This window comes from Myripristis murdjan, chromosome 24, assembly GCF_902150065.1.
Source record: "Myripristis murdjan chromosome 24, fMyrMur1.1, whole genome shotgun sequence".
Classification (NCBI taxonomy): Eukaryota; Metazoa; Chordata; class Actinopteri; order Holocentriformes; family Holocentridae; genus Myripristis; species Myripristis murdjan.
The window spans coordinates 28,868,863-28,886,217 of record NC_044003.1 but is presented as its reverse complement, the minus strand read 5'-3'; the positions used below and the strand labels follow the sequence as shown (position 1 = coordinate 28,886,217).

General features: G+C 40.5%; 1 protein-coding gene across 1 annotated transcript in view; it reads left to right on the top strand.

Moving 5' to 3' along the window:
• msraa (methionine sulfoxide reductase Aa) overlaps positions 1 to 17,355 on the top strand; it is a 59,379-nt gene that overhangs the window by 22,682 nt on the left and 19,342 nt on the right. Inside the window, exons 2-3 of the mRNA XM_030047639.1 lie at positions 10,793 to 10,861; positions 12,937 to 13,056. Coding sequence (XP_029903499.1) covers positions 10,793 to 10,861; positions 12,937 to 13,056 — 189 coding nt within the window. The remainder of the gene's footprint in view (positions 1 to 10,792; positions 10,862 to 12,936; positions 13,057 to 17,355) is intronic.

Here is a 17,355-nt window from a genome sequence, read left to right as displayed (position 1 = left end):
AACCTGTTTATTTTTGGACAAAATGCTGGGAATGGTTCAAAACAGGAACGGAACCAGTTCCTGGTTGGTCTGAAAGTCCTATTTGGTGACGGGTAGCAATGATAATCCTGGCCCACAGGCACTTGAGCTTTGTGCAGGGATATGCTATATACTGTAATAACAACCAAACCAGTGCAAGTGGACAATTAATGGAAAGCTGCCCAATGGCACTGATCAAAAAATAAAGCCTCCATGTACCTGTCATGGATGTAAACTGTTTGTGAATCTCAACATTTTGCCCATATGTTTATTTGTAGTCAGGCTAAGGCCCAAAATAAATCTGGATTCATAGCCTAGGCCAGTGCTTTTCTACCTGGGGTCCATGAAGGGATTCCTTGAGGTCTTCAGAAAAATTTTTATTTCACTATTATTTCACTGACTAGTTAGCCCAGTGTGAGGATGTTCAAGGATGACTATTCTGTTCATAGGTTTCACACTCTTCACTGTTCATCTGCCAGTCAACAGTATGGACAGGAATAACTCAATCTTAACAGATGGGGGTCCCTGAGACTGCATCTTATCAAATACAGGTCCGCAGCCTGATTTGTTGCAGTTTGGGGGTCCTTAACACCTGAAAGGTTGAGAACCACTGATTTACACGACAGTATGTCTTTAAGATATGAGCGAGCACTTCTTTGCTTTTTTTTCAGATGATGAACAAACTATTCTGAGCATTACCCTCAGCCCGAGCAATCCACACACACACACACACACACACACGCACTCACAGACTCTTAATCACTCACTCCCCACACATTTTTATAATTTAGGACAACATTAGGTGAGGCTGCCAATGCTAATGGTGTTCATTCCTCTGGTCAGTATTCCACCACAGATCATGATTTCCAAGTCGCTTGAACCAGGTGGCTGAACCTAGCAAACATTAGGTAGTGTAACCCATTTGGTGTAGCCTACAGCAGTTTGGTTAGGCAACTAGCCAACAACTGTAACATGTTCGTGGGAAAAAAAATAAATCACTGAAAAATAAACTGTAGAATATACCTATAGGTCTTTTTATGATAGAAATACTTACTAAAATGATTCTCGCACAACAAATGGAAAGTCCCTCTTCTGTTTTACTGAGATGCAGGTTGTGCATTGCTCATCACATGGCTGGCATGATGAACACAGATCACATGTTTAATAAAAGGACAATATCCGACCTGTATAGCAGAAAACCAGCAGGTCTGTTAAACCCTTGTTTCATCAAAGTCCATTAACAAATACACACAACAGGACTGAATTAATTAAAGAAAAAAGCTCTTTGGTTTTGGTTGAAGGAGATGCAGTTATTGACGCCAACAGACACTCACACACACACACACACACACACACACACACACACACTGTGGGCATGAGCTGAAATAGAGCAGCACTAATTTTGTGTATGTGTGTGTGTGTGTGTGTGTGTGTGTGTGTGTGTGTGTGTGTGTAGGCCACAGATGCCACCGTGGATAAAGGCCTGTTCTGTGATCAGGCTTATTATTGTGACAGGGTTTTAGGGGGCTGGGGAGGAGGCTGGGGGGCAGGCTGGTTAGTCAGAGTCAGACACACACACACATGCACACACACACACACACACACACGCACGCACGTACACTGAAGTGGAGTGGCTCCCTATTTGATGTGAAGTGTGTCCATGAAGTGCTTTCTAAATACATTCACTGCTCTTTGCTGCCAAATAAAAGAAAATTAGTCCGCAGTATAAACAGTCTGAATCAGGCTTTTACCAGAGCAAAGACCATTATTCTGCTCATGGAAATAAGATGTGGAAGGAAAACAAACTCTAATCTCGTTTCCACTTTTCAAGTGACTGGGAATATATATGGGGGCCTGACAGCACTGCTGTGTTGTAGGTGGGTTTGCGTGTGTGTGTGTGTCTGTGTGCGTGTGTGCACATATGTGTGCACACCCTTGATATTTCTGCTAAATAACTCAAGTCTGCTTTGAATACTAATACAAGGTTAAGCATTGCTCTCACAACACAATAAACTTTCTTTCACACACGTGTACACGCACACACACACACACACTCACACACATACACACACTGTTCCATTCGACCTCACACAAGAATGTAAATTCAATTAATCAACAAGAAGCGTTCTTATCGTTCCCACTGAGATAGAGGCGACCAAAAGAACAGGCATTTCAAAGCAGCGCTGCATGGAATAATTACTCTCCAGAAAAATGCCTTTGTATATGTGTGTGTCAAGGAAAAGATAAATGTGGAATATTAATGACTGTTTTTGAAGGAGTATTCATGGTCTCTCTCTTTCTCTCATATTCTCTCTGTCTTGCATTTGGAGCAGTATTTGTCCCTATTATGCTCATCATAGCATGGTGTCTGCACAAAGAAAACTCTGGCCTCACATTAGCGAGTTGTGCTAAAGGCTGAGGAAGGTGAGGTTGAGAGTAGTCGATCCTCATTACCCTATGTTTATTTTTATTTAGGCGTGAACATTTTACTTCATTTTACTTTGCTGTACTATCTTGAGCTCTGAAGAGTCTTATAGTGATGTGAGCAGTAGCGGTTTTAGGCACGGGCGAAGCGGGCAGCCGCCCGGGGCAGCATATTTTCATGTCACGTGGGGGGCGGCATGAGAGCAAAAAAAAAAAAAAAAACATCGTCGCTGCAAAGCAGTTTTCTATTACCGTATTCATCTGAATATAAGACAATATTTTTTCCATTGAAAATGCCCTGAAAAAACGCCCTCGTCTAATATTGGGGTCTAAGCAAATACACATGTATTGTGCTTGCATATAAACCAGTAGGTGGGCTCGCCTGATGCCGCAATTACCGGCGAATGGCCGCATTGCGCAGTCAATAATCAACCATGTTGTCTGTGTCACTGTCCGTTGTGCTGCTGCAGCCGCGTATGAACAAAAGTTGATTTATAATGAGAGGATGGCAGTATGTGTGCGCCGCTCACCTGTCAGATCCGGCAGACCTGACCGGGTGGGCGCGGCACCTGTAGGCATCAAGCCGGTGCCGCGGCCGGCCCGCCTGATGCCGACCGGTGGCTTTTTTTTATGCAAACAAGATTTTGTCCATATAAAAAGTATTTTTCCAAAAAAGGTATTTGTGCAGGTGTTGGCGCCCCTGCTCTGGGAGGGGCGCGTCTAGCCACCAGAGGGGCACCGGTAGCGGCCGTTATCGCTTGGAAGTTCTAGAACGGTAGGGCGCAAGGCAGTAATTTCGCCCAGGGCGGCAACATGGGCAGAACCGCCACTGGATGTGAGCACAAGCAGAGAAAGTGATGGGTATGGGCTGTTGTATTATGCATGGAACTCAGTGAGCCACAGCCAGGTGTGCGCAGGAGAGAGGCTCATCCTGCAGTTAGACCAATATATGAGGCCGATACTGTTCTTTAATTAAAAATGGGATCTGTCAGTGTTATCTACTTGTGATGTACTGGATATAATGCTTTTTGATTGACATGGTTGGGGGAGTAATGGTTACATGTAATGCCATTAAAGCAGCCACAAGGAGTTTTTAGCTGGTCATGAAACAGTTCAATTCAATACTGATGCCTCCATATGATCTACATAAGCAAACCAGACCATCAGCGGCTATTTCTATATAGTTATTGTAAATGCCTGTCGCCTGGTGGGTGTCCCCATGAAATCAGAGAAGACAATGTACGGCTGGGAGACTGGTGGCCCGCGTTAACTTTAACAACCTGCTACTCTTTAATAAAGCTCATGGGACGCTTTGGCTTACTTACCCAAAACTCCCTGATGAAAACAATAGCCATTGACTTTTGATTGTTGGATGGGCCCCCACCATCTTGAGGGGTTTCAACACACTTTTTGGCTGTTCATCCGCTGTATCTTTTGGGCTCTGTGTGCTAAAATCCATTTTGTGTAGCTGTCATTTTGAAAAGCTATGAGCTTTTGTCTCATGGTGCTACACTAGGGTTGAAAATCCTCAGTGACATAAGGGGGAATCCTCAGTAAATCATTCCATTTTCGATTGAATTTTCACTTAAAAGGTATAGCACATACTTGAATTAACACAGTCTAAAACTGAAATTTCCATCTTTTTTGGAGTTGGAATGTGCTATGGAAAACAAAATCTGTGGTGATATAATCTAGGAATGCCAAGATTTCAAAGTGTCAGACTGCCAGTGAATGACAGCCGGTTGAGTCAGTTAAAATGCTGTTGCTGGAATGAGGTGGATACAGCAAAAGCTGAGGTGGAAATTGTAAGTTCAAGTTCTGAGTAAGCTCAGGCTGATGTGTGCCTGATCTAAACCAAACACGGCTGCTGTGAGAATAAAATGACTCGATTATCAGATTCAAACTGTTAAATATCAGTGATTGGTGCCTTTCCAGTGGGTCTGCAATGTGGCCAGAGCCAAGAAGCGTGTGCGTGTGTTTGTGTGTGTGTGTGTGTTTGTACGTGATTATTTGAGCATATGTGTATTGGGAGGAAACAGGAAATACATGGAACTCCTCTGTGATTATCATCTTTTGCTGTCACCTTGTCTGTTTTGTCACCGTTTAGCTCTCCACATACACACACACACACACACTCTCACACACACACACACACACACACACACACACACACACACGGCTTTTGCAGTCATTAATATTCTATCTGGACTCATTGTCTTTCCCAACCGACATTTACATTTAGATTGTTTATCTCTCTCTCTGTCTGTGTGTGTGTGTGTGTGTGGCCAGTAATGAACATGCCTTTGCTGGTCCCTGAAGGCAGCCATTACTAAGACACACACAAGATAATGAGAGAGCTGAGAATGGAGAGGAGGTGGACGAGGAATGAGGCAGAGCAGGAGGAGGCGAACAAGAAGCTATCGTTCATCTGATATGGGTTTTTCAAGACCAGAAACAGCAGTTTTTGGATTACAACTGCCAATAGCCAATAATTTTTTGGTGATATTAAGTATCTTTTAATTTGACCAGGGGACACTAAAACTTCACTGACAGATGGAATGTTAATAATAATAATAATAATAATAATAATAATAATAATAATAACAATAATAATAATAATAATAATAATAATAATAATAACAATTCAATTCGATGATAATTTCTTAAAGACTGTAATGGATTCAAAGGTAATGTTGGAGGATGAAATGAATGCTGACTCTGTTTGTTGTAATTTATATTTGAATGCAAATTTTACTACAGAGGAGGTTAAAACAGTCATTGATAAGGCCAAATTAAAGAAAGCAACTGGAATAGATGAGATTTCTTATGAAGCTCTCAAGGCACCAAAATTATTTAGAATTTTGTTTGAGCTATTCCAATTTTGTTTTGATCATGGTATTATTCCTGCTCAGTGGTATAAATCTATTATAAAGCCTATACCTAAATCATCTAGAAATGACCCCAAATCACCACTTAGTTACAGAGGGATAAGTCTTATCAGTAATGTTTATAAACTATATTCTGCTCTATTAAATAATAGATTAGTTGGACATCTAGAAAGGTCAGGATTGCTAGTAGATGAGCAAAATGGTTTCCGGAAGCAAAGGGCCTGTATAGACCACATATATTCGGTCACTTCTATTATTAGAGCAAGACTTAAAGAAAACAAGTCAACATTTGCATGTTTCATTGATTTCCAGAAGGCATTTGACTGGGTCAACAGAGAACTTCTAGAGTATAGGCTTATAAAATCAGGAATAAATGGTAAATTTTATACAGCAGTTAAATCCCTTTATCGAGCACCTACTGCTTGTGTGCAGTTAAACGACTTAAGAACAGGCTGGTTTCCCACACCATTCGGGGTGAAACAAGGTGATGTATTGTCTCCTACGTTGTTCTCTATTTATGTCAATGATCTGGCTATTCAAATTAAAGAAGCAAATCTTGGTATTAAAATCGATAATATGATTGTGGGCATTCTTTTATATGCTGATGATATTGTTTTATTAGCAGAATGTGAACAAGATTTGCAGAATATGTTAAATAGAGTTTCAGATTGGTGTTGGAAATGGAGACTAGTGATTAATCAGGAGAAAACACAAATTGTTCATTTTAGAAAACAGGCTGTACAAAAGAGTTCATTTATATTTAATTTTGGTTCAACACCATTGACTTACGCAAATGAGTATAAATACCTTGGCCTGACATTAGATGAACACCTGACCTTCAAACCAGCTATTGGTATCCTGTCAGACTCAGCTGGCAGAGCTTTGGGCTCTGTACTGAGCAAAGTTAACAACTGTAGAGATCTAGGTTTCAAGTCATTTACCCAACTGTACAAATCTTGTGTATGTCCTGTCTCAGACTACGCAGTGGGGGTCTAGAGTTTTAATGAACAGACCAAATCTGACACAGTTCAATACAGAGCTATCCGCTCTTTCTTGAGAGTTCATAAACGTACACCAATAGCTGCCATGTGTGGAGACATGGGTTGGGAACCGTCAAATGTTAGGCATAAATGTGAAATGCTTCGTCTATGGAACAGATTGGTAAATATGCCTGAGCATAGACTGACCAGAAAGATTTACAACTGGGAAATATCAAAGGGATCTCCTTGGGCCAGCGAGGTGAAATTTTTATTTTCCACTTGTGATTTGTTATACATATTTCACAATAGATTATGTTGCAACATTCAAGAAATTAAAAACATATTTTTCCAACAACATAAATAAAAATGGTCTGTAGAAATATGGAGTAAACCTAAATTAAGAACGTATTGCCTCATAAAAAATACATATGAAGTAGAAAAATATGTTGAACAAAATATATCTAAAATCCAAAGATCCCTCTGTGCCCAGCTACGTTCTGGCACTTTACCTCTGGCCATGGAGACGGGCAGGTTTAGGGGTGTACCTGAGGAACAGAGACTTTGTCTGCTCTGTGATTTAGAACAGATTGAAAACGAGATTCATTTTATGTTCCTTTGTCCTCTGTACGATGAGCTTAGACATGTATTTTTTGAAAAAATGAGATTGTTATTCAATGGTTTCTTTTACCTGGATGATTATAAAAAACTGGAATTATGTTTCAGAATAGGAGTTTTTCATACAGCTAACTTTATTTGTAAAGCGTGGGAAAAGAGAAAAAATGTGCTGTATATTTGATTTGAATTTGGTAATATATACAGTATGTAGTCCATATGTGCAGGCATAAGTGTATGTATGTTTTTCTTTATTTTTGTTTATCTGTTGTTGTTTTGTTTATCTGTTTACACACTATGCAATGCTGTTTGTCATGTTTAGTGTCTTATAAGCCCATGTGGGTTGGGCACCTTGAGTGCACGACACTTAAATAAAAATTCAATCAATCAATAACAATAATAATGTGCCTTTAAAGGAATAGTTCACCCATTTTGAAAAAATGCCTATTATTTCCCTTCCCCCCTAGCTGTTCTGTAGGACAGTAGCGGTGCTATCTTCCTCTCATTGTCACTGAGTGCTGGATACTGGCTGGATGCTCCAAATGCTAACTGTTAGCCTCCTGCCATTGAGCTGGACTTCCCCCCAGCTAACAGTCTGAAAAACAACCGCCTCAATCCACTCAAAGAGGATTTAACATCACTTTACAGGTGTTGTTTTCCAAAACTAAAATGTACAGATAACTACTGAGTGCACATGGATGGTAGTTTTGCTCAAATTACTGTTTATAACTGTATAAAGGCATAACTTATGACAGATCACAATATTACAATATCAAAAGTCCTGGATGATATGTAGCATTAAAATATCACAGTATTGATATTATGTCAGTATATTGCCCAGCCTTACCAGTCAATGTGGCCCTCATATACGATGCGGTTTGAATACATATTTATGATGGAACTGATGGATACTATGTTAGTTGTCCATGGAAGCTCTTAACTGAGCTGATTCCACATTTTGATCAGCTTCTACAGCTTCTTCTGTGGGTTTAGGGGTTTTAGTGTCCTTGTTTGTTTTTGTGTTCCACTGCCTGCTCCACTGCTGAACACTTCCATTTTTCTGGAAGATGGTGGATATCGACACAAAATATTAGCGACATCAATCTGAAAGTATCGGTGTCAGCCTTCAAAAATCTGTATCAGTGAAAGACCAGGGCAAATGTTGCATACAGCTGGAAGCACATGAGTGCTGCTGTCTCCATCTGTGAATGCTAACAGCACTGCAGTGAACAGTCTATAGAGAATGAAGTCTCTGACACTGTCCAGCTTTCAGAACACGATGAAAGGCTGCTCATGTAATCAGACAGACAAGGCCAACTCACTGAGATTCAGCACCATCATTCTCACTTTGTCCGTGTGTGTGTGTGTGTGTGTGTGTGTGTGTGTGTGTGTGTGTGTGTGTGTGTGTGTGTGTGTGTGTGTGTGTGTGTAAAGGAGTCAGACAGTCCGTTATCTCTGAGTAGACTGCAGAACCATAGGTGAATTCTGCCTTGTGAGTCAGACTCTGAGAGAGTGAGAGAGAGAGATAGAGAGATAGAGAGGGAGAGGTGTGTATTTGGGGTAAGACCTATTACAGACTGGCTGGCGGTCTCCATCTGGCTTCCTCTGTGTGTCGGCATGCCTGGTCCCCATGACAATGCAACCATGCATAAAGACTCTGTGTGTGTGTGTGTGTGTGTGTGTGTGTGTGTGTGTGTGTGTGTGTGTGTGTGTGTGTGTGTGTGTATGTGTGTGTGTGCATGCATATGTGTGTGTGTGTGTGTGGTGGGGGAATGGAGGGGGGGTTCCAGATGTTAGGTTTACTCTCATTTTCTCTCTCTCTGTCCCATTCCATTTATTTTAATCCAGCTTTCCCTCTGCCCCATAAAGCAAGCCATCTGTACACACACACACACACACACACACATACACACACACACACACACACACAGTCAGAGCCCTCTAGCATACTAATGGTAATGCGTGTTAGCTCAGCCAGGTGGCTGGGTGGCCCCAATTGGGTCCTCATGCACCTCTGGCTCTGTGGGTTGATTGGAGTGAATGCAGCTGCTATGAAATTATGCAGGGCTTGACGCCACTGTGTAAGTGGGTCAGTGTGTGTGTGTGTGTGTGTGTGTGTGTGTGTGTGTGTGTGTGTGTGCGTGTGCATGTGTGTGTGTTCGTGCATGTGGTTTGGCTACACCCCTCAGGTTAATTCAGCATTCTGTGGTTTTTGGTTGTGTGGGCTAGTGTTAGACCAGTACAGTGTGCATTGATAGATAAGCCGCAAATAATTGTTCATAACTGCAGTTTTCCTGCTACCAACATCCTGAAAGATCCGGTGATGTTGTGGCTGGTTTTTGGCTAACTGCTTCTTTTCCTCCACTCTTTTCTATAACACACATTTCATGTACCTTTCAAGCATCTTCCAGCCACTGTTGTAAACTGAGGACGAGCATTGGGAGTTTAGATGACACAAGAAAATATTTTCACCCTTGATTTTGTTATTTCTTTCTTTGTCTTGTAACGGTCAACTGTTTTTTAAGCCATTTCTGACTGTAAAAATTCCCCCAAATATTGTCAAACGTACGCTTTGTTTATTTAACAATTTGAGCAGATTAAGGCAGTTATGTTTAAGAGTGTCTGAGGTAGCATGAGCTTAAAGCCAGACTGGATACTAGGAATTTTCTAACTAAAGATACTGAATATCAGCATAAAATATTAGCCAAGTCAGGTTTTATTCATATAGCACATTTACACCAAAGTTCTTCACAGAGTAAAATACAGTAAAATACAGAGTAAATCATGATCTAAAATATCAATAATAATATCATAAAGTAACAATAAAGGAATAGTAAACTCTATTTCAATGAAACCCAAAGAATTATATTAAAAGTAAAGGTAAAATGTGTCAGGATAAAACATTCTCAACCTAACCCATTCTAACCCTAACCCTAACCCCATAATTTTAAGTCTTGTCTCGGTCACGTCCAGGAGCTGTTGGTTGGTTGACCTTAGTGCTCTGACTGGAGCATGAACATGAAGTAGTTCACTCAAGTAAAAAGGTGGAAACCCATTTAAAGCTTAGTCATTGACTTCAATCCAAAAAACTTGGCATCAGCCTTCAGAAACTTATGATGGTTGAATCCTAATACAGGCTGAATCAGTGTTTTCAAGCGATGTGTTATTGTCAGCATGCTGCCTTGATATCACCTAACTGGCTGATCTGCAATAGAATTGGGAGATAACAGATTGGGAATGGGTTTTATAGTTAGTAAAAAAAAAAAAAAAGGTGATTCCCTCCCTGACACCTTGGAACGTGTCTGGAAATAAATCTAATTTGGATTTTGATTTGATTGTTTTGATTCACTTGATCGTTCAAAAGTCAAAATGCAACACCTTACTGCAGATTATGAGATTAATTGTGCTCTCTACACAATTATTAGCTTTCATTTTTTTATATTTTAAAAGTAACTTAAAGTAATAAAAGAAGGTAACTGAGTCTGAGTATTCAAATGGATGAGGCTTATCATTGATAGTCATTAGAGGCTGATAAATGTCAAGAAAGATGCCTTTTACCAGCAATACAACTAAATAAATAGAAAACTAAGTGCATATATGATACAATATTTTTTTTGTGTGTGTGTTTGAGAGGTGTATTGAATTATTGCTCTTAAACACAAACCTGAAGTCTTTTTCCATTTCAGCATGTTTTGATTGGCAGGGGAGAAACCAAGGGGCTGGACTTGCTTTTATCCATCATCCCACCCTACATGGTTTTAGTGCTGGATATGCCTCTGTGTCCATGTATGTTTGCTGTTTGGTTTTGGATCTGTTTTCTTTTTCACGTTCCTAATCTCTCCCTTCTCTCTCCCTTCTTCTGTCTGACAGGCAAACATGATGTGAACGGCAACAGAACGGTTCCACCATTTCCAGAGGGGACAGAGTTGGCCATGTTTGGTAAGTGACTTCTGGTCAAAATACACACACACAAAAAAAACTGGATTATTTTTCAGAATGTTAGCTGGGGGGAAGTCCGCCTCAATGTCAGGAGGCTAACAGTTAGCATTTGTAGCGTCCAGCCAGTTTCCAGCACTCAGTAACAATGAGAGGAAGATAGCACCACTACTGTCCTACACAACAGCTGAGGGGGAAGTGAAATAATATAAAACAAAATGGGTAAACTATTTAAGATATATTCAGTATTCTTGGCTTAGGATACTGGTTCCTCACCCATTTGCCATTAAGATGCTGCCATTTTATGTTTCTCCAAACCATCAAATACATTGAGATGTCAACCTTTCAGAACCCAAATTACATTGCATATCAACATTTAGACTTACAGCCAAAGTGGTGGAACCTGTGTCAACATCACCTGACTGTTAACGTTCAGGCAAAAGTTCATGGTTAAGGTTTGGAAAAAATGCTGTCATGGTTGAGGTTAGGAAAAGGTCATGGTTAAGGGTAGGTATGTCATGAAACTTAACTAACATAACATTTCAATATGTCCTTGGTTTGCAGAAATGTAAAATGCCGCCATGTTTTCCTGGCGATTGGGCTGTGGTTCTATAGTGGATTGTAAATGACTCAGAGAACCTTTTGATTTGTTAAAATAAAGAGCTAAAAACAGAAAAAGAACTACACATTCACATATAATGCAGCATGTTGGTTTCTTTGTGTGTGGAAAAGGACGTTCCTCCCTCCCTGAATTGACCTCCTGAAATGTGACTTGTCCTCTCTGCTTTACAATCCAATAAACACCAGCAGTTCACTCAGCTGTCCCATCTACGCATCAGCTTCCATAAAACACCAATTCCAAATATACCAGTCAACCGTCTTTTTACAGTCAGTGACTACGAGAATATATTAGAACATGTCATGAATAGACATCGTGTAAATTAACTGAAAAAACAACAGAAACAGATTTTCTGAGGCACAGAATCAGTCTCTATTAAATACAATCTAAACAACGTACAACCAACGTACAACATACAACCAGTGTGTATCAAAAATGGTGTTTTCCTCTAAACATTTCCTTTAAAGGACTACTCCAACTTAACATACTCGACGCTAAAGCATTTGCATGTGTACCATTCAGAGCTATCTAGCAGAGACGGATATGATTTTGTGCCAGTTATCTCCTTGTACTGCGTAATGTGACCAGTGATCAAAAACTCACAAACTTCAATTTCCTAAATATGTACAGTCATTGGATTTTTTGGCATATATTTTAAGATGTTTAATGCATAATTAAAGTTTGGTGAAGTGTTGACTTGTTTAGCTCCATGGGAGTGATCTGAGTCCATATGGTGGTGAAACATCCTCATTAGCTGCTCTGTGCTCCCCTGGGCTGCTTATACCCAGTAATGTATTTCTGTCTCTCCATTCACTTCCATAGTACGGCAAAACTTACCGAAAAAACTTACCAAAATATGCAAAAAAAAAAATATATATATATATATATTTATATATATATATTTTCCTATTTTAAAAGGTTAAGTAGATCCAGCAGGTGGTGTATGCATTAAATGTCAACACAGTAACCTTGCTCCAGGAATAAACTACCTGGTAGTATTTGGTCGTTCCAGTACTAGTTCTTGGTAGTACTAGTGCTAAAAGTGTGTCAAAACTGTTGTATGGAAGTGAATGGAGAGATACAAATACAATATTGTGGATTAGCAGCTCAGGGAAGCACTGAGCACTTAATGACGGTATTTCCCCACCATGTGGGCTCATATAACACCCAACACTCTGCCAAAATTCAATCATAAAGAAATTAAATTTAATCATAAAGAAATATCACCTTTTAGCAGCTGTAATAAAAAAAATATCTGTCGGGCTTCAAACAGGTAGTTATATGAGGCAACTGAGTTTAAAATGGCCCCAGTGGAAATCAAACTCTCACTCCCTACATTCTCTACAAACTGTATGGTACCACCATCTGTAGTTTCTTAAAGAGACGAACTGTTTCTTACTCTTGTTCTCTCTCTTAAAGGGACTGGCTGTTTCTTACTGATGCCTTATGTCTTTTAAAGGGATGGGCTGCTTCTGGGGTGCAGAGAGGAAGTTCTGGAGACAGAAAGGGGTTTACTCCACCCAAGTGGGTTACTCTGGAGGATACACACCTAACCCCACCTATGAGGAGGTCTGCACAGGTAGCGTCTATACACGCAAACACACACACACACACACACACACACACACACACACACACACACACACACACAAAATCACACACTCACACACAAACACAATGTACTCAGCTTTGTGTTGTCTGCTGAAAGTCAATAGATTGTGGAAAACAAGACACACACAGTACAGAGTGAATCAATTCCCACAGGTCCTATTATACTGGGGCATGGATAAGGCTGTTATTGATGCCTGACCATGCTGAGCAGTGTGTGTGTGTGTGTGTGTGTGTGTGTGTGTGTTGTTGGGACATTGTTTTCCTATACTTGTGAGGACCAACTATTGAGAAACCACTATTCTTGTGAGGACATTTTGGGTTGTCTTCACAAAGGAAGAAAGCTAACCCTAACCAATAATTAGGGTTAAGTTGCTTAAGCATAGCCAAAAAAAAAAAAAAAAAAGTTTGTGTGTGTGTGTGTGTGTGTGTGTGTGTGTGTTCAGGTCTCCTAGTGACTGCTGTTTTAGGTACAAAATGAATCCACTACTAGATCCTGCATCACCACCTCCTTCATTGTCTTTCTATTAAGTTCTATTCTTCCAAACATTTAGACCATTAGTCAAAAAATGACCCCCAAAAATCAGCTGATTATTTTAGTATGCATGCTAGTCAGCTATACTTTACATTGAGTGAGTTTCCGGGTGAAGCTCGATGACTTCAATATCAACGAATGACTGTCCCCGCAACCGCCCCAACCGTGTCTATATGAGGATGGTGTGAACGTAGCTCATCTCCCTTCTTCACTCAGCAATCCTGAGCAAAATTGCCCCTGCAACTTCTTCAAATAAGCATGGAGAAGAAATTTTACCATTTGGTGTCGCTACTATGGCTACGTGACAGTCCTAACATGCTACACTTGCCACTAAGGACTCCCATGATGCCTTTGTCTGTGTTGGGCATCTTTCTTCCAAGAGCCAGGCTCTCCCCCTGCCAGTCAGGAGTAGGAACATGGAAAGAGCACAGCCACTGCTTCCAAGTTGTGGGCAGACTACGATGAGGAGGATGATCTCCACAGCTATGACCCAGTGTTTCTCCTCAATGATGATGGTGAGGCAGACTGGCAGCTCCACAATTCACTGGATGCCAGGCAGGGCATCAAGCACTCTTGCCTGCCGCAGTCTCCAGTGTAGCAATGTTGTGGTGACCATTGGCTCTTCTTCCATGCTCATTACATGCCATATGGCATGAGGTCAACAGTATTAGCTCTATTGGTAGTTTCCCCTCTACATAACAGCACACTCCTACAGGCAAGTAAGTGACTAATGTGATTTCCTCTGGCTACATGGTTAGTGGCGTTAGCAGCTTTTGCTCCCTCACACTGATTGGTCATGGTGGCTCCCACTCTGCTACAGCTAGGCCGTCTGCTCAGCAAGCCGATGCTACAGTGAGCAGTCCGACTACCCTGATCTCCACTGGCTACTCCACTTGCAGGCTTAGTGGCATCAGATCATTTACATCGATTGGTTACAATGACTTGACAACTGGTACAAATGGTACGACTACTCCCCTGGTCCAATGGAACACAGCATTAGTGATCCAGGTGGGTAGTGTTGTGGTACTCCCTCATTATGGGTCACTGGCTGATAGTTTGCCTGCTTTACCTCCCAGGTAAAATGGGCCTGTCCTCATCAGTTATCAGTATGATCCAGTCATCCCATGTTGCTTCTACAACCTGAGCATATGGGAGGTGCTGGGAAATGCTTGAGTCCTGGTGCAGGTCTAAAGGGGCTTCTCCCAGTAGTGCCCCTTGGAGCTGGTGTTAGCCAGGAGCCTTACAAATCTGGCTGTGCCGCCTCCATACTGAGAGTTACCATTACTGTTACCACTGGTCATCATGTCTCAAGCCATTTCACAGCCAGGAGCCACCTTCTGTTGAAATGGCTACTGGTGTGTGCTAGGTGACTGCAGCCTTCAGCCTCCTGTCTGGTGCCTGTCTTGGTACCAGATCCCAGGTTTCAACCAGGTACCTACTGTTTTTCTCGCTGTTGTCTTGGGGGCTGTTTTCTTCACTCCTCATGTTTTGGCTAACCTGAGTGAAATAGTTGTTGAATACAGTTTCAGTGCTTGAGGCATGCAAGATCATCATTGATATTTTTAAATATTGTGAGCAGGGGAAGAAAATGTGAAGAAAACTATGCTTGAGTACTTTCACATTCCTATGCTCTGGACTAATCTCTGATGTTTGTTTGCATGGTTTTTGATCCAGACATATCTCTGCATATGATTTTACACTGATCTCTGGACACATAACTGTATGTATGCAACCTTTAACTACAAATATGTTGTGATAATGAACATAGACAACAGTGGGCATACTTATCACTTCCTGTGCATTTGCGTCCTCCATGTGTAACAGAGTGTGGCGGCAAACACCAAGACTTCCAGCCATGCCCAGGAAGACCTAGATTACAGTATGTTGCCAGACACTCAGGCAGTCTTGGAAGAGGACACTTGGCTGTATCAAGTGCTCCTGATAACCGCACAATTTCCAGGAGGGAGAGACACAAATTTAGACTGATTACATAGTCATTGTTTGCTCGATATTTAGCAGAATTCCCACATTGCTATCCAGGTTTGCAGTATGCCACATACTGTTCATGTGAAAACGCCCACATAGTTATGCAGTGGTGATTGCATGCATGTTAACTACTGTATGTGCTGATATGTGTAGGACTAGCTATTGGCATACAAAGTGTTAGAGTGAGTGAGAGAATCAGGTGAACCATTCATTAAAAGTAATTATTCACATAACAATTTACCAGTTTTCAGCTGAACAACCACATTGGAACATGTTTGATTCTAAAAGGTTAACATTAATTGACAGGTAATATTTTGAACGTTTTTTTTTTTTTTTATTGTCTGTATGTTTTGTCCTTAAGTACTTAATTGAACAGAATTAAATAGAATGTGGAGAGTCATTTGAGTTGTGGAGAGTCAAATGTGTTGTGAGTTGTGAGATGTGATAGAATGACAATGAGAGATTGAGAGACAGCCATTGAGAGAGAGAGAGAGAGAGAGACAGAGAGAGAGAGAGAGAGGGCAAGAGAGAGAAAGAGAGAGCTTTAGGTGAATTTGTGTGGACAACAGCTCTCTACAGCTTTATTTTCTTGGTGCTCTACTTTATTTTCATTGTCTCATCCAAGATGAATTTATTCCGCAGGGACTGGCCTGGGAAGTATTAATTTAATATCGACCGCTGTGTAAGCAGTGTCTCTGCTCACCAATATCTGCCGTAGGAATCCATAACTCCTGATATTAAAAAAGTAATAAGTAGAGGAAGGGATAGTGTTAAAGCAAGAGAGAAAGAGAGGGGACAGGTAAAGGGTAATGTAGAAGAGGAGGTAATGGGTAATGGGTTAGACTCATTGCCAGCATCAGCTACTGTCTGTCGGCTGGAGTGAAGCTCTTTTGACTGTATGTTAATACAGTAATAATCTTAATCTAGTGATTTAAATTCAAATATGTTGTGGGGTATAATAGTACCTATTTACAAATGAAGTGGGTAAACTCATGAACAAGATTTTGGATTAAACTAATTTGAGGCCAGTTATATTCTACATTCATATATTCTAGACCAAAATTACCAAAATTAATTAAGTTCTTCTTCCCACTCCCAAAGAGTACACAAATTGGAAACATGATGCATGGACAGTTTGTTAAAGCAGCCACTGGTGCAAAATTTGTTGCTGGATGTGGCTGTGACACATCCAGCCAGTTTCAGTAAACATGCTGGTATGATTTAATGCAAACTGCACATATTACTACTTTGAAGTTAAATATTTAACAGTTCAATAAAACGAGAAATAAAGCAGTAAATAAATGAAACTCTGACAAATATTTTAGGACTTTTTGTCATCCACACAGCTAAGAAATTCAGTGAAGTCTGTAAGGCATCCTCACATGTAATATAAAATAGGTGGTTTATTTATTGAAATGCTCTGGTAGACCTTTTTTGTTGGGAAAACAAAAAAGGAGTTAAATATCAGCGTGTGTAAACATAAAAGTACAGTTTGGGGTAATGGTGTTATGGTATAAATCCTTACAGCTAGCCAGACATTTTAACAGCTGCAGAGACATGCAGACAGGCAGATGCATGCAGGAAAGTATGCATATATTTTGCCAAGATTTTATTGTTAAAAAAAAAAAAAATGGTAAGTGACATACAAATGCCAAGAGGAGCCAGGGAGTGAATATTAGTATTTTTAATTCAGGACTGATTTAGCCAGTCTTGGTTATAAATATCTCCAAGAGTAAAAATGTCTTGTGT